Source organism: Mandrillus leucophaeus, unplaced genomic scaffold (genome assembly GCF_000951045.1).
Source record: "Mandrillus leucophaeus isolate KB7577 unplaced genomic scaffold, Mleu.le_1.0 Scaffold67, whole genome shotgun sequence".
Taxonomy (NCBI): Eukaryota; Metazoa; Chordata; class Mammalia; order Primates; family Cercopithecidae; genus Mandrillus; species Mandrillus leucophaeus.
In genome coordinates this window covers 4,459,905-4,482,982 of record NW_012107252.1, presented here as the reverse complement: position 1 = coordinate 4,482,982, position 23,078 = coordinate 4,459,905, and the positions used below count along the sequence as shown (strand labels likewise).

The 23,078-nt window shown below is 42.7% G+C and overlaps 1 protein-coding gene and 1 pseudogene across 2 annotated transcripts in view; both read left to right on the top strand.

Moving 5' to 3' along the window:
• The first annotated feature begins 2,026 nt into the window (after positions 1 to 2,026).
• LOC105555128 lies at positions 2,027 to 2,997 on the top strand (annotated as a pseudogene).
• Positions 2,998 to 3,987: 990 nt separating this feature from the next.
• The window catches only part of EIF2B3 (eukaryotic translation initiation factor 2B, subunit 3 gamma, 58kDa), a 150,448-nt gene continuing 131,357 nt past the window's right edge, over positions 3,988 to 23,078 (top strand). For both annotated transcript variants that reach the window (XM_012001865.1, XM_012001864.1), the window contains exons 1-3: positions 3,988 to 4,346; positions 9,127 to 9,283; positions 12,184 to 12,329. In XM_012001865.1, the coding sequence (XP_011857255.1) occupies positions 9,136 to 9,283; positions 12,184 to 12,329 (294 nt within the window). In that variant the 5' untranslated portion in view covers positions 3,988 to 4,346; positions 9,127 to 9,135. The remainder of the gene's footprint in view (positions 4,347 to 9,126; positions 9,284 to 12,183; positions 12,330 to 23,078) is intronic.

Below are 23,078 nucleotides of genomic sequence, written 5' to 3'. Positions count from 1 at the left end.
TACAGGCTTGAACCACCACGCCTGGCCAAAAATTAGAATTTTATAAAACTTGTATCTGTCATCATCAGCTTCCCAGCTTTCCAATATTTAAGAATTTTTCTGATGAGATTGTTAGTAATATTAACAAATGTGATTTTAAAATATTGTATAATGAGTCAGTGTTAGGAAGATCTGCGTAACTCTGTGAACCAATATTTTATATATTATTAGTATACCAAGTTGCAAGGTCATGCATGGGGAAAATGTCCATTCAAAGTGCAAGTATTGTAACAAAGTACAAAATGTTCATTGATATAATTTCCGATTCTACATTGCAACAAACCTTTAACAAACTACCACTTGTTGAATTTTGGTATAGTATCAAAGAATATCTAAAATTATCTGAAAAGGTTATTAAAAGCTCTCTTACCAACTACATAGCTATGTGAAGTCACATTTTTATGATAAAATTAAACCAAAATAATATATCACAGTAATGGAAAAATCAAGCTGTTTTCTGTTAAGCCAGTCACTAAAGAGACTTCAAAAAGGTGAAACAATGGCATTCATCTCACTAAACTTTTTGTTTTGAAAATGTAGTTGGCCTGGCACAATGGCTCACGCATGTAATCCCAGCACTTGGGAGGTCAAGGCAGGCAGATCACCTGAGGTCAGGAGTTTGAGACTAGCCTGACCAACATGGAGAAACCCCGTCTCTACTACAAAGACAAAATCAGCTGGGCGTGGTGGCGCATGCCTGTAAATTCCAGTTACTTGGAGGCTGAGACAGGAGAATCACTTGAACCCAAGGGGCAGAGGTCTCAGTGAACTGACATCCTGCCGTTGCACTCCAGCCTGGGCAACAAGAGTGAAACTCCGTCTCAAAAAAAAAAAAAAGAATTTTTGATATGGTAAATATTGATAAATACAATCCATATAAACAAAAGCTTTCTGGGGTCCTCAGTAATTTTTAAGTATAAAGAGTCCAGAGATGAAAAAATTTGAGAATTATTGCCCTCAGGGAATAATTTAAAGTGAGTTTAAATTGAAGCAATCTCTCAACTACTTTCCACAATAGAAGAGAAAGCCCTCTAGTTCCTTGAAAAACATTCGCTAGTTTAAACATAAGGATATGAAACGGATGGCAGATACGGGGCTGACTGCTGTTCTTACTTATAATTTCTTATTTATAATTAGTTCTTACCTCAAAACCATGCTGTAATTTCCAAAGCTTGGTTGAGGTAATACCAAAGAGAGAATATCTCTATGTTTCCATAGAGGGGTAGTCAGACTTCAGGCCTCCTGTGGCCAGATCAATCAGTTCATGGCAAGGCAAAGATAGGCTGGTTTTAGGATATGAGTCCCTTTTTTTTTTTTTTTTCTCAGGGTCTAAGCAGAACTCCTTCTGGAAAAAACGACAAGTCCTAATCACTGACTGCTGTATCTGCAACACCAAGCATCTAAGACACTGCTTGGCATATATTAGGCACTATAGATATTGTTGAAGTCATTCCTCCATGGCACATACCTGTAGTCCTTGCTACTTGGGAAGCTGAGGCAAGAGGATCATTGAACCCAGGAGTTTGAGTCCAGCCTGGGCAGCATAAGCTGACCTCATTTCTAAAAATAAATGAATAAATATTGTTGAATGAAGTCAAGCTCCTTTATTTTTATTACAGAAATCATACTCTACCTTTTAGCTGGCAGGGAGGTAAAGCAACTCAAGATTTAAGAGATGAATCAGACCTGGCACAGTGGCTCACGCCTGTAATCCTACCACTTTGGGAGGCCGAGGCAGGCAGATCACTAGGTCAGGAGTTCAAGACCATCCTGGCCAATCTGACGAAACCCCATCCCTACTAAAAATACAAAAATTACCCAGGCGTGGTGCCGCACGCCTGTAGTCCCAGCTACTCGGGAGGCTGAGGCAGGAGAATCACTTGAACCCAGGAGGCAGAGGTTGCAGTGAGCCGAGATCGTGCCTCTGAACTTCAGCCTGGTGACAGAGTAAGACTCCGTTTCAAAAAAAAATTATGAAATTGCAGGAATGCATGGGAAAAAGAGAATGGCCATTGGTCCTGTTATCTAGTGCAACTTGATAAACCACTCCAAAACATAGAGCTTAGAACAGCAATTATTTTATTATCTATTCGTCATTTTTTAATATTTATTTCATTTACTTAGAGATCTCATCTCTTTGTTACCCAGGTTGAAGTGCAGTGATACCATCTTGGCTCACTGCTACCTCTGCCTCTTGGGATCCAGAGATCCTCCTGCCTTCCAAGTAGCTGGGACCCCACAATGCGCCACCACACCTGGCTAATTTTTGTGTTTTTAGTAGAGAGGGTGTTTCACTATGTTGCCCAGGCTGGTCTCGAACTCCTGGGCCCAAGGGATCCATCCGCCTCGCTTCCCAAAGTGCTGGGATTATAAGCCTGAGCCACCGCACCTGGCCAATTACTGTTTTGTTAAAAACAGGGTCTTGGCTTTGCAGAAGCAGCCGCCGCCGGGAGCTCTGTACTATCAGCCGTGGTTAACCCCACCGTGTTCCACATCGCCCACGGCAAGCCCTTGGGCCGTGTCTCCTTCGAGCCATTTGCAGACAAGGTTCCAAAGACAGCAGAAAACTTTCGTGCTCTGAGCAATGTAGAGAAAAGATGTGGTTATAAATGTTCCTGCTTTCACAGAATTATTTCAGGGTTTATGTGTCAGGGTTGTGACCTCACACGCCAAAATAATGGTACTGGTGGCAAGTCTACCTACGGGGAGAAATTTGATGACTAGAGCTTCGTCCTAAAGCATACAGCTTCTGGCATCTTGTCCATGGCAAATGCTGGACCCAACACGAACAGTTCCCAGTTTTTCATCTGCACTGCCGAGACTGAGTGGTTGGATGGCAAGCATGTGGTCTTTGGCAAGGTGAAAGAAGACATGAATATTGTGGAGGCCATGGGGCACTTTGGGTCCGGGAATGGCAAGACCAGCAAGATCACCACTGCTGACTGTGGACAACTCTAACAAGTTTGGCTTGTGTTTTATCTTAACCGCTAGACCATTCCTTTTGTAGCTCAGGAGAGCATCCCCTTCACCTCATTTGCTTGCAGTATTTTTTTTTTGAGACGGAGTTTCGCCCTGTCGCCCTTTCCCAGGCTGGAGTGCAGTGGCACGATCTCGGTTCACTGTAACCTCCACCCCCCGGGTTCAAGCAATTCTCTTTCCTCGGCCTCCCGAGTTGCTGGGACTACAGGGGCATGCTGCCACGCCTGGCTAATTTTTTTTTTTTTTTTTTTTTTTGTTAGTGGAGATGGGGTTTCATCATGTTGCCCACGCTGATCTTGAACTCCTGAGCTCAGGCAATCCGCCAACCTCGGCCTCCCAAAGTGCTAGGATTACAGACGTGAGCCACCACACCCGGCCTGCTCGCAGTATCTTATCTTTGTGCTCTCGCTGCAGTCCCCTTTGGGTTCCACGTTTTCCTTGTTCCTTTCCATGCCTAACTGGATTGCAGAGTTCAGTTTATGATTATGAAATAAAAACTAAATTAAACAAACAAACAAACAAAAAAAACCAGCGTCTGTCTCTGTCATCTAGGCAGGAGGAATGCAGTGGCCCGATCATAGTTCCCTGCAGCCTCGAACTCCTGGGCTCAAGCGATTCTCCCACCTCAGCCTCCCGAGCAGCGGGGACTACAGGCACACACTACCCAGCTAATTTTTATTTTTATAGAGACTGGAGTCTCTCTCGCACAGGCTGGTCTTGAACTCCCGGTTTCAAGCAGTCCTCTCACCTCGGCTTCCCAAATTGCGGAGATTACAGGCATGAGCCACCATGCCCAGCCGCCCCCAGTTTTGATGACTAAAGTTAATGTGAGTGGCCTTGTTATACGTCTCACAAATAGGAAGCCCTGGCAACCCCTGCAGGAGCATTCGGTGATTTTTTTTCACTAGCTAGCCAAAATTGCGGATCCCAATGAGCTTTCTTTCACTGAATGTACTCGGAGCCAAGTCCTAGACTTACTCCCTGAGGAAGAAGGCTGAGTTGCTCCGTCTGGGTTCCTGGCACCCTGCGCTGGAATACTCAAAGGGCGTTGGTAATGTGGGACAAGTGTCGAATGCTCCTCGGTGGCCCCGCCCCCTCCTCTCTGCGGCGATTGCGTCCCCTCCGTCATCCATCGCTCGGCGCTCGTCCCTTCTCCGTGGGTCTGCTCAGAGCGTTCCATCGAGTTTCTCGGCCATCGCGCGCCTGCGCCATTGGGCTGTCAGTCAGAGGCGGCGTGGAGAGCGCTGGGAGCGGTTGTGGCGTGCGGGGAGCTGAGGTATAGCTGTGACTTCTGCCCTGCCAGGCCGCGCACGAGCTGGCTGACCCGGGTGAGCAGCGCGGTGGGGCCACTCATCTGAGGGAGGCGGGCATGTCGAACTGGGCCGAGGTGGACCCCAAGGGGTAGGAGGGGGTGCTGAGCCCCGAAGTTGCCAGCTCGACTCCCTGCTCGACCCGACCGTGTAGCTGTGTCCGAAGCAGAAGGGAGGTTGGGGGAGAATCCGAGCCAACTACCTTATGCAACAGATGGAGAAACTAAGTTTCTAATCTCAGCTACTCGAGAGTCTGAGGCGGGAGAATCGTTTGTTGCAGTGAGCCGAATTCGCGCCATTGCACTCCAACCTGGGCAACATAGTGAGACTCTTCGTTTCAAAAAAAAAAAAAAAGAAAGAAAGAAAAAAGAAAAGAAAGAAAGGAAGTTTCGAGGAGGGGAGGTTCTGCTTGAAGTCACAGCTAGCGAGCGAGCACCAGCCAGCCACCAGACGCCTTTAGCACTGTGCCTGCACTCTTTCGCCCCAGCCCTTCATTCGTTTATTCAGCCTTCCTTTAGTTGTTTGGATGCAGGGCAGTGAAATACAAGGAGGAATGCAGCAAGGTCTCTGCCTTCAGGCAGCACACGTGGAATGACAGACCAATTCTGTTACAGTTTTCGTATCTATTTACAACTGGAGAAGGCATGAGTGCTATGATGCAGGCAAGTCTGAGATGCGGCGAGCACCCTCTCTAAAGCTTGGGAGGCAGCGAGACTCGTTGCCAGGATTCCCGTCACCCATAGTCGTGGCAGTGACATGAGCATTTGACAGTCTGCCTGGTAACATGATTAGTTATGTTCTTGGTAACTATTCAGGCTTCCTAGGTTGCCTTTCTTCACCCAGAGCCTCCTTGAGAGCGGGAACCTCAGTTCCTAGTGACCTGGATTCTAATGCCCTTGTGCACATGTTTGAGTTTGACTCTTACACAGTTGTGAAGTTCACAGGTCCTCATTCCACTCTGATTTCTGACGTCTGACTGGGAATACAGTGATGATGCACACACAGTCCAAGAAAGTCACTTTTAGACTCTTATATAGACATTTAAGAGACATTAATATTATACTTAAGTAGACATTTAAACACATGTGCAATGAAACCCTGTAAAGGCTAAGATAATCTGCACATGGCAAAGTGGAAGCACTTCGGGGAAAGGAGTCACTTCTGGAGGGGTGGGAATGGTTAGGAATGGCTTTGTAGGCAAGAGGATTCTTGAGCTGTCTTCAGAGTTTAATAGGTGATTGCTAGATGCAAGAGAAGGCAGACTAGGAAGCAACAGTAGCAGTGTAGAGACCAGAATTATGAAGCAGCATGTTCAGTTAGTAGGAAGGTTTTCCCTGATCTAGTCTCTGTCTAATAAAGCAAATACAAATATAGTGCTTCTCATGGGATGGACATTATTTTGTCTACTTTACGTAGAATAACATTTAATCTTAACAACAACTCTGTGAAGTAAAACTGTAATTATCCCCATCATAAAATGCAAAAACAGGCATAGAAAAGTTTAGTTTGCCCTAGTTCACACAGCTAATAATAAATAGTAGATCTAGAATTCAAACCTAGGCATTCTGACTCTATGGTCTGTGAACCTAACCACCAGGCTTCCTTCTGGAAGCTGAGGACACTGAGAGTTTTAAATGTCAGGCCCCTGATCACACCACCTATGAGTGACAGAATCGTGACTCAAACTCATCTTTTGACTCTTTTTTTTTTTGAGACAGGGTCTCATTCTGTTGCCAAGACTGGAGTGCAGTGGTGTGCAGCCTTAACCTCCCAGGCTTAGGTGATTCTCCCACCTCAGTCTCCCGAGTATCTGGGACTACATGCATGCACCACCACACCTGGCTAATTTTTTATAGAGATGGGGTCTCACCATGTTGCCCAAGACTGTTCTAGAATTCCTGGGCTCAAGCAATCCTCCCATCTTGGCCTCCCAAAGTGCTGGGAGCATGAGCCACTGTGCCCGGCCATCTTTTGGCTCTTTTTTATTTTTATTTGTTTTGAGACAGTCTCGCTCTGTCGTCCAGGTTGGAGTGCGACTGGTGTGATCTTAGCTCACTGCAACCTCTGCCTCCCAGGTTCAAGTGATTCTCCTGCCTCAGCCACCCGAGTAGCTGGGATTACAGGCACCTGACACCATGTTTGGCTACTTTTAAAATTATTTTTAGTAGAGACAGGGTTTCACCAAGTTGTCCAGGCTGCTCTTGAACTCTTGACCTCAGGTGATCCACCTACCTGGGCCTCCCAAAGTGCTGAGATTACAGGTGTGAGCCACCACGCCCAGCCCATCTTTTGTCTCTTAAGCATCCAGTGCTCTTTTCATAATAACATTAGATGTGGTGGATGTTATACAATGCCAAAATGAAATTAAATTCCAGTCTGAGGCAATGCTTGCTAGAATCTAAATGACCATATCTTTACATTGTGAATGTTATGCAAGAGCCTTCACTTTGTGCCTTGAGTATAGTAGGTATTAAGCGCTGCACTTTAGATGTTGATGTCCCTGGGCCCAGGAGTAATAATAATTATAGTAAAGTTGCAACAAGTTATTTGGCAATTTGATGTTGAATACATTGTTTCTTCTGAATGTTACCTTTTAACACATTTAAAATTACATCATTGTTGTAAGTCAGAGAAAGTAGTTTCAGTTTAAATCAATAAAGATGGGTCAGGCACAGTGGCTCATGCCTCTCATCTCAGCACTGGGAGGCCCAGGCAGGAGGCTTGAGGCCAGGAGTTTGAGACCAGCCTGAGAAGCATAGTGAAACCCTGTCTCTATAAAAAATTAATTAAAAGAATTAGCCAGGCAGCCAGGTGCAGTGGCTCACACTTGTAATCCCAGCACTTTGGGAGGCCGAGGCGGGCAGATGACCTGAGGTTGGGAGTTCGAGACCAGCCTGACCAGCATGGAGAAACCCCATCTCTACTAAAAATACAAAATTAGCTGGGCATGGTGATGCATGCCTGTAATCCCAGCTACTTGGGAGGCTGAGGCAGGAGAATCGCTTGAACCCAGGAGGCAGAGGTTGCGGTGAGCTGAGATTGCACCACTGCACTGCAGCCTGGGCAACAAGAGAGAAACTCCATCTCAAAAAGAAAAAAACAAACAAACAAAAAAAAACAGGCATGGTGGCACCCACCTGTAGTCCCAGCTACTCCAGAGACTGGGGCAGGAGGATTGCTTTAGTGCAGGAGGTTGAGGCTGTAGTGAGCCATGATCTTGCCACTGCACTTCCAGACTGGGCAGTGGAGCAAGACTCTGTCTCTGAATAAATAATAAGTAAATAGGCTGGGCGTGGTGACTCACGCCTGTAATCCTAGCACTTTGGGAGGCCGACTCGGGTGGATCACCTGAGGTCAGGAGTTTGGGACCAGCCTGGCCAACATGGTGAAACCCCATCTCTACTAAAAATACAAAATTAGCTGGGCATGGTGGCCCATGCCTGTGATCCCAGCTACTTGGGAGGCTGAGGCAGGTGAATCGCTTAAACTTGGGAGGTGGAGGTTGCAGTGAGCCGAGATCACGCCATTTCACTCCAGCCTGGCAACAAGTGTGAAACTCCATCTCCAAAAATAAATAAATAAATAAATAAATATTTATGACCTTTTACTGTGTTTCTGTTCTGTGGTAGTTTCTGTAAAGAGATTCTTTTCAAAGTCAAATAGGTTTGTTTATTACCTTGAGTTTGAAAAAAGGAATTAACCGTTTGGTTTGTTTTTATAATTGTGTTCTGTAAATCTAGGTTCAGATACAAGCCTATGTTTGTGTTTATAGTGATATCTTTAAAAATTGGAGGAATAAGATGAGCCGATGGCTGAATTATTGGAGTCTTAAGTCATTTCATACTTTTCGAAATCCTAACATGCTTGTGTTTCTGCTGTTAATTCTAGTCAGACATCTTTTAATGTTTTCTTTTTTTCTCTTTTTTTTTTTTTTTTTTAGAAGACCTAAAATTCAGAAGACACAACATATAAAAATAAAAAGTCAACACAAATTGCTTTTTGATATTTTTTTTTTTTTTTTTTTTTTTTTTTTTTTTTGGTGACAGGATCTCACTCTGTCACACAGGTTGGAGTGCAGTGGCCCAGTCTCGGCTCACTGCAACACCTGCCTCCCAGGCTCAAATGATCCTCCCACTTCAGCTTCCCAAGTAGCTGGAACCATAGGCACAAGCCATCACGCCTGACTAATTTTTTGTATTTTTGGTAGAGATGGCGTCTCGCCATGTTTCCCAGGCTGGTCTCGAACTCCTGAGCTCATGTGATCCACACACCTCAGCCTCCCAAAGTGCTGGGATTATAGATGTGAGTCACCTCACCCAGCCTAATATTTTCAAAGAATAAAAATTCATACATCAGAAGCCCACTTGGTAAACTCTTACTTCTTCAGTGTCAGCTCAAGCATCACTTCCTCTAAAACCTTCCCTGTGTTTTCAATGACAACTAGATGTTCCTTTTATTGTATGCCCACTATATCTTGGATATTTTCCTGCTGTGGCACTAATGACATATATTGCGATTTACTGAATTTGTCTTCTCCACTTAATTGTGAATAACTCAAGGGCAAGGGCCCTTCATTCATATCCTCCCACTTTTACCAAGGATAGAACTGAGAATACATATTGGTAGACATAATGTTTATCTGCAGCTAAGCTTTTCTTACTCTGATTGCTAGAGTTGGGAATTATGCATTTGACATAGTGGATATCAGTAACCTAAATAAAAATAGGCTAGTATTGTGTGTGCTTTGATTTTTGTTACATTGGTTTTTTTCTGTTAATTGTTTTTTCTGTACTTGCAGTTTGTAAAAATGGAATTTCAAGCAGTAGTGATGGCAGTAGGTGGAGGATCTCGGATGACAGACCTAACTTCCAGCATTCCCAAACCTCTGCTTCCAGTTGGGAACAAACCTTTAATTTGGTACCCATTGAACCTGCTTGAGCGTGTTGGATTTGAAGGTGAGCTATGACAAAGTGTGCTGTGAACTCATAAAACTTTTAGGGGATTTGATCCCCATGATTTGTCAGCATTATGAGAGTGAGAGAGGATGACTAGAACTCATTGGCTGAAGACTGGCTTTTTAAAAAAAGGAATGTAGGAGTACTCTATTGCTGTGTGAAAAAGGTTGAGAGGATAGCACTAAGTGTTGTCGTTATGGAGCTCATGTCCACAGTGATCCAAGAGGAACCCTGTAAGGATATCAGAAAGAGCAGATTGAGACCTTAAATGCCTCATAGTCAGCACTTAGAGTCTATTATGTACCAGGTAATATTTGTATTATCTGATACATAATATATATATGTTTTAAATTGTGTTTTGATGTAAGTACTAGGTTCTGTATTAAGCATGGAGGTACAGAATTGAAAAGACAGCTCAGGCCCTGACTTCCAGAACCTTAAAGTCTAGTGATCCTCTCTACTTTTTGCTTGGGTAACTACGTAGATAGTCATGCCATTACTAGGTAGATAGTTATGCCATTAAGTAGGAAAAGGAATAGGAAAGAAGGAACAGTTTTGTTGTTGTTTTTTTTCTGAGACAGAGTCTTGCTCTGTCACCCAGGCTGGAGTGCAATGGCATGATCTCAGCTCACTGCAACCTCTGCCAGGGTTCAACCTCTCCCAGGTTCAAGCGATTCTCCTGCTTCGGCCTCCTGAGTAGCTGGGACTACAGGCGTGTGCCACCACGCCTGGCTAATTTTTTGTATTTTTAGTAGAGACGGGGTTACACCATGTTAGCTAGGATGGTCTCGATCTTGTGACCTTGTGATCCACCCACTTCGGCCTCCCAAAGTGCCGGGATTACAGGTGTGAGCCACTGTGCCTGGCCAGGAAAAGGTTTTAATGAATTTTGTCTTCATTAAAATAATGAGTTCAGCTTTGGTCACATTGAGTTTGAGGTGTCCTATATTTAAATATAATAAATCAGGGTGCCAAAGCCTGAGGCCCAGTCTTGTGATCCAGTGTTCATTCCATTATTAGAGTTGCCTCCAATAGGAAGGAGTGGTAGCTTAATAGCTCTCTCTTTGTATTGAATGAAGATTTAAAATGTTGGAGTCTCACTCTGTCGCCCAGGCTGGAGTGCAGTGATGTGATCTCAGCTCACTGCAGCCTCCACCTCCCTGATTTAAGCAATTCTCCTGCCTCAGTCTCCCAAGTACCTGGGACTACAGGCGTGCACCACCACTCCCAGCTAATTTTTTTTTATTTTTGATAGAGACAGAGTTTCACCATGTTGTCCAGGCTGGTCTTGAACTTCTGACCTCAAGTGATCTGCCTGTCTTGAACTTCTGACCTCAAGTGATCTGCCTGTCTCGGCCTTCCAAAGTGTTGGAATTACAGGCGTGAGCCACCATGCATGGCCCCATTTGGTTTTTTTGATTTTTTGATATAGGGTCTTACTCTTTTGCCCGAGGGTGGAGTACAGTGGCATGATTTCAGCTCATTGCAACCTCTGCCTCCTGGGCTCAAGCGATCCTCCCATCTTAGCCTCTTTTTTTTTTTTTTTGAGACGAAGTCTCGCTCTGTCGCCCAGGCTGGAGTGCAGTGGCCGGATCTCAGCTCACTGCAAGCTCTGCCTCCCGGGTTCACGCCATTCTCCTGCTTCAGCCTCCCGAGTAGCTGGGACTACAGGCACCCGCCACCTCGCCCGGCTAGTTTTTTGTATTTTTTAGTAGAGACGGGGTTTCACCGTGTTAGTCAGGATGGTCTCGATCTCCTGACCTCGTGATCCGCCCATCTCAGTCTCCCAAAGTGCTGGGATTACAGGCTTGAGCCACCGTGCCCGGCCATATCTTAGCCTCTTGAGTAGCTGCGACTACATGCACGCCACCACGTCTGGATAATTTTTATTTTTTTTCTTTTTTTTTTTGGCAGAGATAGGGTTTCGCCATGTTACCCAGGCTGGTCTTGAGTTCCTGGGCTGAAGTTATCCACCCGCCTTGGCTTCCCAAAGTGTTTTTTGTATTTCTTCCCATTTGTATATTTGATGAACGTTCTTCTGAATTCTTCATATCAAGGAGAAGTGGCATATAATATATTAAAGTGTGGGCACCATTCATATAGACCTGATTTTTTGTTTGTTTGGTTTTTTTTTTGAGAGAGACTCACACTGTTGCCCAGGCTGGAGTGCAGTGGGGTGATCTTGGCCCACTGAAACCTCTGCCTCCCAGACTCAAGCAATCCTCCCACCTAAACCTCCGGTTTTTTGAAGTTTTTTGTAGAGACAAGGTTTTGCCATGTTGCCCAGGCTGGTCTTGAACTCCCGGGCTCAAGTGATCTGCCTCCCTCGGCCTCCCAAAATGCTGGGATTTACAAGCATGAGCCACTGCGCCCAACCAGCATGTCTTTTAATCCAAGATACCTTATTTATAAGATGAGACTGCTGTAAGAATTAATTAGGGGAGGCCAGACGCAGTGGTTCACGCCTGTAATTGCAACCCTTTGGGAGGCCAAGGCTGGTGGATCCTTTGAGCCCAGGAGTTGGAGACCAGCCTGGGCAACAGAGTAAAACCTCATTTCTACAGAATGTACAAAAATTAGCCAAGCATGGTGGCACATGCCTGTAGTCTCAGCTACTTGGGAGGCTGAGGTGGGAGGATTGCCTGACCTCGGGAGGTTGAGGCTGCAGTGAGCTGTGATAGTGCCACTGCACTCCAGCCTGAGTGGCTAAGACCCTGTCTGTAAAAAAAAAAAAAAATAGAATTAATTGGGGGAATGCAGGTAAAACACATTGAAAAGGCGCAATAATATTAGCAGTTGTTATTATACCTAGAAATAGACCAAATCTAATTGAAATAGTGAAACCACTGTCTACATGAATAAGTTTTTGCTTTTCTTTCTTTTTTTCTTTTGTCCTATAGAAGTCATTGTGGTTACAACCAGGGATGTTCAAAAGGCTCTATGTGCAGAATTCAAGATGAAAATGAAGCCAGATATTGTGTGTATTCCTGATGATGCTGACATGGGAACTGCAGATTCTTTGCGCTACATATATCCAAAACTTAAGGTGAAAAGCGATTTTTTGACTCTTCTTGTTTATTGAAGATAAATAATATCCAATACATGCATTATAGTTTTGTTTTGTTTTGACAGAGCAAGGCTCTGTCACCCAGGCTACAGTGCAGTAATGTGATCTCAGTTCACTGCAACCTCCACCTCCCAGGTTCAAGCAATTCTCCTGCCTCAGCCTCCGAAGTAGCTGGGATTACAGGCGCATGCCACCATGCCTGACTGATTTTGTATTTTTAGTATAGACGAGATTTCGCCATGTTGACCAGGCTAGTCTCGAACTCCTGACCTCAGGTGATCTGCCTACCTCAGCCTCCCAAAGTGCTGGAATTATAGGCGTGAGCCATCATGCCTGGCCCCCAGTGCATTATAGTTTATAAAACTTTATTTCTAATATATTTTTACATCACATACTTTGTTAGCCATGTACTCTTTAGTTGCTCTTTGATTTGGTTACTAGGAAAGATTTAGATATTCATTTGTCATAGTCACTGGTTTCCTGTGTTTTTGAGTAATGGTACATTTTTATTTAAAAAAAAAAAAAAGACATACTCTAGGCCAGGCATAGTGGCTCATGCCTGTAATCCCTTTGGGAGGCCAAGGCAGGTGGATCACTTGAGGTCAGGAGTTTTGAGACCAGCCTGGCCAATGTGGTGAGACCCTGTCTCTACTAAAAAAGACAAAAATTAGCTGGGCGTGGTAGCGCACATCTGTAATCCTAGCTACTGGGGAGGCTGAGGCAGGAGATTTGCTTGAACCCAGGAGGTGGAGGTTGCAGTGAGCCGAGATCACGCCACTGCACTCCAGCCTGGGCAACAGAGCAAGACCCCATCTCAAAAAAAAAAAAGATATACTCTAAATGTGCTTCAAAAGATTCTATTTATATGAAGTTCATGAACAAGAAATGTTAATATATAAATCAGAGAAGCAGTTGACTCTGCAGTTGAGAATTGACTGGAAAGAAGCACAAAGGAACGTTAAAAAATTCATAGACTTCCCATGTAATATTTGAACTTTAGTCACCTTTGGTTAAGAAACTAAGGAGCATGTAGATATGAGAACATAGTCTCCCCAATGGTTGGTGGCCCAAAAGCTGAGAAAGATCCACTGTAGATTGTTCTAAAATTGTTTTTCTTTGGAAAAAATTCAATCGTGATGTTGCCATATTACTTGAAATGGGAGACAAACTTTCTTCTGTTATTTCTGGTGATTAAAAGGATGTGTTATTTTCAACTGACTTTTGTACTATAAAACAAAAAATTAATGCAAATACATGGCTTTTTCACCCCTTTTATTGGGGAATAATTTATACACAGTAAAATGCACAGATACTAAATATACACCTAGATTACCATTATCTGAATCTAGAACAATTCCATCACCTCTGAAAGTTCCTTTGTGCTTCTTTCTAGTAAGTATTCAATCTTCAGAGTCAACTACTCTTCTGTTTCTATCACTACATATTAATTTTATTTGTTTATAAACTTCATATAAATGGAATCATACAGTTTTGTTCTGGCTTCTTTTGTTCAACATATTTTTCAGATTCATTCATGTTATTGAAAGTATAACTAATCTGTTGCTTTTTAGGCTGAGTAGTATTCCATTGAATGAATATAGTACTATTTATTTATCTGTCCTATTGACAGTTATTTGGGTTGTTTCTAATTTTTGGCTATCTTGCATAAAGCTATTATGAGTATTTTTCTGCAGGTCTTTTTGTGAAAATATTCTCGGCTGTAGGGCTTACTTTATTAGAAACTACCGGTTTTCTAAAGTGGTTGTACCATTTTATGAAACAGTTTGTAAGAGTTGTGTTTGCTTCACGTCTTCATCAACCCTTGGTGTTGTCAGTCTTTTTCATTTTAACCATTCTAGTAGGTGTGTATGTAGTGGTATCTCATTGTGGTTTTAATTTACATTTCCCTGATGGTAATGATGCTGAAAACCTTTTCATATGTTTATTGGCCATTTATATATGTTCATGAAGTGTCTGCTCAAAGCCTTTGTCTATTTTTTTAATTGAGTTGTTTGCCTTTCCATTATTGATTATAGGAATTCTTAATATAGTCTAGATTCAAGTCTTTTGTGAGATATGTGTTGTGAATATTTTCCACCAGTCTGTGGCTTGTCTTTTTATTTAATGGTGTCTCTTGGAGAAAAGTTTTTAATGTCGATGAAATCCAAATTACTGATTTTGTCTTTTATGGTTATTGCTTTTTGTGTCCAGTCTAAGAAATCTCTGCCCATCTGACCTTTGTGTAGATGTTTGTTTATGGTTTTGTCTTTGTTTTGTATTCTTTTTGAGACAGAGTCTTGCTCTGTCACCCAGGCTGAGTGCAGTGGTGCAATCTCCACCTCCACTGCACCTTCTCACTGCACCACCTCACTGCAGCCTCCACCTCCCAGGTTCAACTGATTCTCGTGCCTCAGCCTCCCAAGTAGCTAGGATTACAGGTGTGTGCCACCACACCTGGCTAATTTTTGTAGTTTATAGAGACAGGGTTTCACCATGTTGGCCAGGCTGGTCTTGAACTCCCGGGTTCAAGCGATCCACCCACCTTGGCCTCCCAAAGTGCTGGGATTACATGCATGAGCCACCTCACCCAGCTCAGATTTGACATCTTAATATTGAATCTTTTGATCCTTGAACATGGTATATATAGTCATGTGCCACATAACGATTTCTGGTCAATGACTGGCTGCATATGTGGTCCCATAAGATTGTAATACCATATTTTTACTGTACCTTTTCTATGTTTAGATATGTTTAAGTACACAAATACTTACCATTGTGTTACAATTACCTATGGTATGTAATAACATGTTATACAGGTTTGTAGCCTAGGAGCAATGGACTATACCATATGGCCTAGGTATGTAGTAGGCTATACTATCTAGGTTTGTGTAAGTACATTCTATGATGTTTGCACAAGGAAGTCACCTAACAATGCATTTCTCAGAACATATCGCTGTCATTAACACATAATTGTGTATGTATTTATTTAAGTTTCCCTTAGTTTCTCTCAACTGAGTTTTGTAATTTTCAGTGATGATTTTTTTTTTTTTCTTGAGACAGTCTTACTCTGTCGTCCAGGCTGGAGTGCAGTGGTATGATCAAAGCTCACTGCAGCCTCAACCTCCTGGACTCAAGTGATCTCCACATCAGCCTCCCGAGTAGGTGGGACTACAGGCATATGCCACCATGCCCAGCTAATTTTTTAAATTTTTATTTTAGTAGAGATGTCTCACTGTGTTGCTCAGGCTAGTTTCAAACTCCTGGGCTCAAGCTGTCCTCCCACTTCAGTCTCCTAAAGTGCTGGGATAATAGGCATGGGCCACCACACCCAGCCCAATGTAGAGATTTTGAACATTTCTTGATAAATTTATTCCTAGGTAAATATTTTTAATGATATTGTAATTGGTAGTTTTTCTGTTTTCATTGTTTATTGCATGTGTATAGAAACACAATTGATTTTTGTATTTTGGCATTATGTGCTGTGACCTTTTAAATTATAGATTTGATTAGGACCTTATCATCATATTGCCTGTAAATAAAAACAGTATTATATTTTCCTTCTAATCTTTATTCTTTTTAAAAATTAAATTACATTAATTTTATTTTTGGAGACAGTTTCACTCTGTCACCGAGGCTTGTGTGCAGTTGTGTGGTCATAGCTCACTGTAACCCCAAACTCCTAGGCTCAAGCAGTCCTCCCACCTCAGGCTCCCAAGTAACTAAGTAACTAGGACTACAGGCATGTGCCACCATGCCCGGCTACTTTCTTTTTTTCTTTTTTTTTTTTTTAGGCAGAGTCTCACTGTGTTGTCCAGGCTGGAGTGCAGAGACTCAATCACAGCTCACTGTAACCTCGACCTCCCCAGGCTCAGGTGATTCTCCTTAAGCCTCCCAAGCAGCTGAGACTACAGGCATGCACCACCACACCTGGACTTTTTTTTTTTTTGTATAGAGACAGGATCTCACTATATTGCCTAGGCCTGGTCTAGAACTCCTTGGACAGAAGTGATACCCCCAACCTTGCCCTCTCAAAATGTTGTGATTACAGGCGTGAGCCACCATGCCCGACTCTTTAAAAAAAGAAAAAAAGAAAAAAAAATTATCTCATTGCCCTGGCCAGGACCTCCAGTACAGTGTATATATGCATTTCCATTCACTTTTGGCCTTCCTTTCCTACGTTTCTGTATTTTCTCTCAAGTGGATTTTGGGTGCTTCTGATTAGGGTGGGGGCTTCCAATAAAATAATGTTGGGTGTGTTGCTTTCTGGGGTACAGCTGCTTATTTGTTTAGAGAATAGATGGGGAATTCCATTAGGGTAATGGAAAGAAAATTCGGGTCAAGTGTACAGTTCAGTGGTATTAAGCACATTTATAATGTTGTGCAACCATTACCACCCTCCATCTCTATAACCTTTATCTTGTAAAACTGAAACTCTATTACCATTAAATACTAACGTCCCCCTCCTCCTAGCCCGTGGCAGCTACCATTCTACTTTCTGTTTCTATGATTTTGACTACCTCTAAGTACCTCATGTAAGTGGAATCATACAGTATTTGTCTTTTTTTTTTTTTTTTTTTTTGATACAGTCTCGCTCTATCACCCTGACTGGGGTACAGCGGCATGATCTCAGCTCACTGCAGCCTCTGCCTCCTGGGTTCAAGCATGTCTTGTGCCTCAGCCTCATGAGTAGCGGGGACTACAGGTGCATGCCACTACACCCGGCTAGTTTTTGTATTTTTGGTAGAAATGGGGTTTCACCATTTCATGTTGGCCAGGCTAGTCTTGAACTTCTGGCCTCAAGTGATCTGCCCGCCTCCACCTCCAGTATTTATCTTTTCATGATTGGCTTACTTAGCATAACATCCTCAAGGTTCATCCACATCGTAGCATTCTGCAGAATTTACTTACTTTTTAAGACTGAGGAATATTCTATTTTATGGATATACCACATTTTGCTTAGCCATTCATCCATCCATGGACACTTGGGTTGCCTCCACATTTTAGCTATTGTGAATAATGCAGCTGTGAATATGGATGTACAAATATTTCTTTGAGACCGACCCTCTTTCAGTTCTTTGGGTTTATACTGAGAAGTGTAGTTGCTGGATTATATGCTATTTCCGTGTTTAATTTTTTAACGAACTGCCATACTATTTTCTGCAGTGGCTATACCATTTTACATTCCCACCAACAGTGTACAAGGGCTCCAACCTCTTTCTTTCTTTACTTGTTTTGTTTGTGAGACAGGATTTCGTTCTGACACCTAGGCTGGAGTGCCATGATGTGATCATGGCTCACTGCAGCACTGACCTTCTGTGGTCAAGTGATGCTCCTATCTCAGCCTCCTGAGTAGCTGGAACCATGGTCATACATTGCCACACCCAGCTAACTTTTTATTTTTTGTTGAGATGAGGGGGTCTCACTATATTGCTCCCAAAATACAAAAATTAGCCAGGCATGGTGGCACACACCTGTAGTCCCAGGTACTCAGGAGGCTGAGGTGTGAGGATTGCTTGCACCCAAGAGGTGAAGGTTGCAGTGAGCTGAGATCGTACCACTGCACTCTAGCCTCGGCAACAGAGGGAAATTCTGTCTCAAAATATATATATAAATAAATTAAAATAAACACGTGTGTGTGTGTGTATATATATATTTTTATACACATGCAATAATTTTGTATTTTTAGTAGAGACGGGGTTTCTCCATGTTGATCAAGCTGGTCTCAAACTCCTGATCTCAGATGATCCACCCACCTTGGCCTCCCAAAGTGCTGGGATTACAGGCATGAGCCACCGTGCGTGGCTACATATATAGATATATGTATATGTGTGTGTATATATATATGTGTGTGTGTGTGTGTGTGTGTATTTTTTCTTTTTTCTTTTTTTTTAAGAGACAGAGTCTCACTATGTTGCTCAGTCTGGTCTCGAACTGCTGGGCTCAAGTGATCCTCTACCTTGGCCTCTCAAAGTGCTGGATTTACAAGGGTGAGCCACCATGCCTAGTCTATAGTTCCAGTTTCTCCACTTCCTTCCCGATACGTATTTTCTGCTTATTTTTGTTTGTTTGTTTTTTGTTTTTGAGAAGGAGTCTTGCTCTGTTGCCCAGGCTGGAGTGCAATGACGCAATCTCAGCTTACTGCAACCTCTCCTCCCAGGTTCAAGTGATTCTCCTGCCTCAGCCTCCTGAGTAGCTAGGATTACAGGTGCATACCACCACACCCAGCTAATTTTTGTATTTTTAGTATCGAGACAGGGTTTCACCATGTTGGCCAGGCTGGTCTCGAACTCCTGACCTCGTGATCCACCCACCTCAGCCTCCCAATGTGCTGGGATTACAGGCATGAGCCACCACGCCCAGCATATTTTTTTCTTAATAGTAGTCATCCCAATAAGCATGAGTTAGTATCTTACTGTAGTTTTGATTTGCAAAGAGCTTGGGATTTTTGATGGTCTTCGCAGGGCTGTATTAGCTACCATCTAAAAGTTTAGAATGGATGTGTAAACTTTCTTTGCTCTATAATCTCTGAATTTTAGAAAAGTTATTTTTGGCCCAGCTTAGAATTAGAAATCTTGGAAGTCCCATGCAAATAAGTTCCTCTAACACTTGGAGGCTTGAGAAGTAACAGTGTCAACTATTAGGAGAGAAGGCATGAGAAGGAAAGTAACCACCAAAGGGGTACTTTACTCTCCAAGTTACTGCCTTTTCTTATGACTTTGTTTTTTTGTTTTTTGTTTTTTTTGTTTTTTTGTTTTTTTCGGAAACGGAGTCTCGCTCTGTCGCCCAGGCTGGAGTGCAGTGGCGCAGTCTCGGCTCGCTGCAAGCTCTCCCTCCCAGGTTCACGCCATTCTCCTGCCTCAGCCTCCTGAGTAGCTGGGACTACAGGCGCCCACCATCACACCTGGCTAATTTTTTTGTATTTTTAGTAGAGACAGGGTCTCACCGTGTTAGCCAGGAAGGTCTAGATCTCCTGACTTCATGATCTGCCGGCCTCGGCCCCCCAAAGTGCTGGGATTACAGGCATGAGCCACCGTGCATGGCCATGACTTTGATCTTTTACTCCTTATTTTAGGGCTTCCCCTTGCACCTAAAGTCAGAATCTTTACTAAGTCCTTCTGCAGTCTAATTTCTTTTCCTCCCTTACCTGTTTCCCCCGTATCATTTACACAGCATCTCTTACATATAATCCTACCTCTGAGCCATCTTCCAAGCTGTGACTTTGACCAGCAAGTCTTTGCTATCTTTACTTGGTTTTTTCTTACTACAGTAGCTTCTGAAATCCTGGCTTCATATCAACTTGCCTTCCAACCGGGAGTAGAAGGCAACAAGGCTAACTGTTGGAGGAACGTAAATAGACTCCCAAATAGCTGTTAGGAACTGAGCTAAGCCAAAATTCAGAATTAACTGATTAGAATTAACATAAACTTGTAGAAAAGGCAGTGGAAGGGCATATAAATGGTTGAAGAAAGTGAGACAGCATAAGAAGGAAGTTGTCAGTGTTTGCTAAGGGATGTCAGTTATCTCTCTCAAGGAGAAAGTTGTACTGAGCAACTGTGCCATGCGTGGCACAGTGACCCTTTAAGCCCATGTTTTTTCTTCCCCTGTGCCCACAAAAGAGCTCCTAAACATTAAGAGGCTCTTCTGGTCTGTTTCCAATAAGATTTTAGGTAAGATAAGAACATTCCCTGAAAGTTTGGGGTTTATTAGCTTTTGGTTTTATCTTTACCCACTTCCTCCAGATTGAGTTTCCCAGCTATTTTTGTGAGGTCTTTGTGTTTGACTTCTGTTCTCAGAGAAAGGCCAGAGTAGTACATTCACTTTATTTGGCTTTTTTTTTTGTTTAAATAATTTTTAACTTATAATCTTTTTCCTTTACCTTACATTTGCTAAATGTATTGCAGTCCTGCTTAAATGTGGAAACCTCCATCATATGTGCTTATAGGATATTGAAGTTGGATACCATATTTGCTAAGTTATGTTTTTTCACTTAAAGGACACATATTTCATTTGGCTTTATAATTTCTGGCACCATTTTCTACTTCATTTTGCTTTATCTAACCCCACAATTTTACTGATTTACTGGTTCTCACTTTTTATTTCAGCTACCCAAACCTCTTTCCCTGACTTATCAAGAGAGATTATTGGTTCATTCATTCTCCCAGGCCCTGGGTGAGTGAGCTCCACTCTTACAACTGACATTGATGACATGAATGCTCTTAGATTTCATATTTTCTCCATAATAATGTTTCATATTTGTTGATAAATCATTCATTCTTATCTATGTCTAAACTCATTCATTTAGTAAATATTCAGAGTTAACTAATAATAATAATGATAATTGCCGTTTGTTAAACACACAAGTTGTAGACCAGACATAGTTAATATTTTAACTCCTTATGTGGAAATTTTAAAACATGTACAAAAGTAAACAACATTGCCCACGTATCTGTCACCCAGCATCAACAGTTAACAACCTACAGCAAATCTTATTTTATCTATATTTTACCCAACTTGCTTTCTCCTATGTTCTTTTGAAGCAAATCTTAGACATATAACTTTATGTGTAAATATTTTAGAATATATTGTAAAGATAAAGGCACTTTTTAAAAATACCACTATCACTTCTAAAAAACAGTAAAAAACCAAATCAATAAGAATTCTTTGGTATCATTAAGTATTTAATCAGTGTTTGAGTTTCCAGTTGCCTCATAAATATAATTTCAGCATGTTTTTTCAAATGTGTTTATTTAACTTAGGAAGTGAATAAGGATTACACATTATAATTGGTTGAAATGTTTTTTAAGTCTCTTAACATATAGATTTTCCCTCCATTTCTTTTTTTTCCCCTTGTAATTTAATTGTTGAAGAAACTGGGTTTTTGGTGTAGTTTTCCCACAGTCTGCATTTTGTTGATTTAATGAGTTTTTTTTTTTTTTTTTTTTTTTTATTGAGACGGAGTGTCGCTCTGTCGCCCGGCCTGGAATGCAGTGGCCGGATCTCAGCTCACTGCAAGCTCCGCCTCCCGGGTTTATGCCATTCTCCTGCCTCAGCCTCCCAAGTAACTGGGACTACAGGCGCCCGCCACCTCGCCCGGCTAGTTTTTTGTATTTTTTAGTAGAGACGGGGTTTCACCGGGTTAGCCAGGATGGTCTCGATCTCCTGACCTCGTGATCCGCCCGTCTCGGCCTCCCAAAGTGCTGGGATTACAGGCTTGAGCCACCGCATCTGGCTAATGAGTGTTTCTTGTATGTATATTCTATAAATTGGCAGTTGAACTTGAGGCTTGATTAGGTTTAGGTTTGAATTTTTGGCAAGGTAGTGGTGTGTTCTTCCATCTGAAGGCACATGATTATCTGGTTGTCTTTCATTTTATGATATTAGCAGCTGTTGATGATCATTGCACACCAGTCCTTATTCCTTGTGTCTCCAGTCATTTATCTGAAGCTTATTTCTAATAGATTCCTAAAGGAGGGTGCATGGTAATGTTCAATAAGTTATCTGCTGCCTTTATGTTTCACAGCCAATTTATTTGGATATAGAATCCGTGACTCACATGTATTCCTTGAATATATTAAATGTTTTTTTTTGAGATGGAGTTTTGCTCTTGTTGCCTAGGCTGGAGTGCAGTGGCACAATCTCAGCTCACTGTAACCTCTGCCTCCCAGGTTCAAGCGATCTCCTGCCTTAGCCTTCCAAGTAGCTGGGATTATAGGCACCCGCCACCATGCCCGGCTAATTTTTGTATTTTTAGTAGAGACAGGGCTTCACCATGTTGACCAGGCTGGCCTCGAACTCCTGACCTCATGATCCACCCGCCTTGGCCTCCCAAAGTGCTGGGATTACAGGTGTGAGCCACCACACCCAGCCTAAATGTATTCTTTCATTGTCTTTTGACATACAGTGTTGTTGTCAAAACAGTCCAGATAAAATCTGTTTTTCTTTCCCTTATGAGTGACTTGGTCCTTTTGTCTGGATTCCCAAAGGAGTTTTTATTTTTCTTTAATATCTTGTGGTTTTTCTATATAACATATCTTATTGATTGTTCTGGATCATATTTTTTAGATATGTAGTGAGTTCTTTTCATGTGAAGTTTCTGTCTTTTTTTTCTTTTTTCTTTTTTTTAAGAGACAGGGTGTCACTCTGTTGCCCAGGCTGGAGTGCTGCCAAACATCACTCACTTCAGCCCTGACCTCCTGGGCTCAAGCCACCCTCCCATCACAGCCTCCTGAGTGACTGGGACTACAGGTACATGCCACCACACCCAGCTAATTTCTTCTTTTTTGCAGAGACAGGGTTTTGCCTTGTTACCTAGGCTGGTCTCACACTCCTGGGCTCAAGTGATCTGCCTGCCTCAGCTTCCCAAAGTGATGGGATTTAGAGGCAAGAGTCACTGCACCAGGCCTTTTCTTTTATTTTTTTTATTATTTATTTATTTATTTATTTTCAAAATGGAGTCTCACTCTGTCGCCCAGGCTGGAGTGCAGTGGCACAATCTCGGCTCACCACAACTTCCACCTCCCAGGTTCAAGCGATTCTCCTGTCTCAGCCCCCTGAGTAGCTGGGATTACAGGCATGCGCCACCCCACCTGGCTAATTTTTGTACTTTAGTGGAGACAGGGTTTCACCCCGTTGGTCAGGCTGGTCTCAAATTCCTGACCTTGTGATCTGCCCACCTCGGCCTCCCAAAGTGCTGGGATTACAGGTGTGAGCCACTGTGCCTGGCCTTTT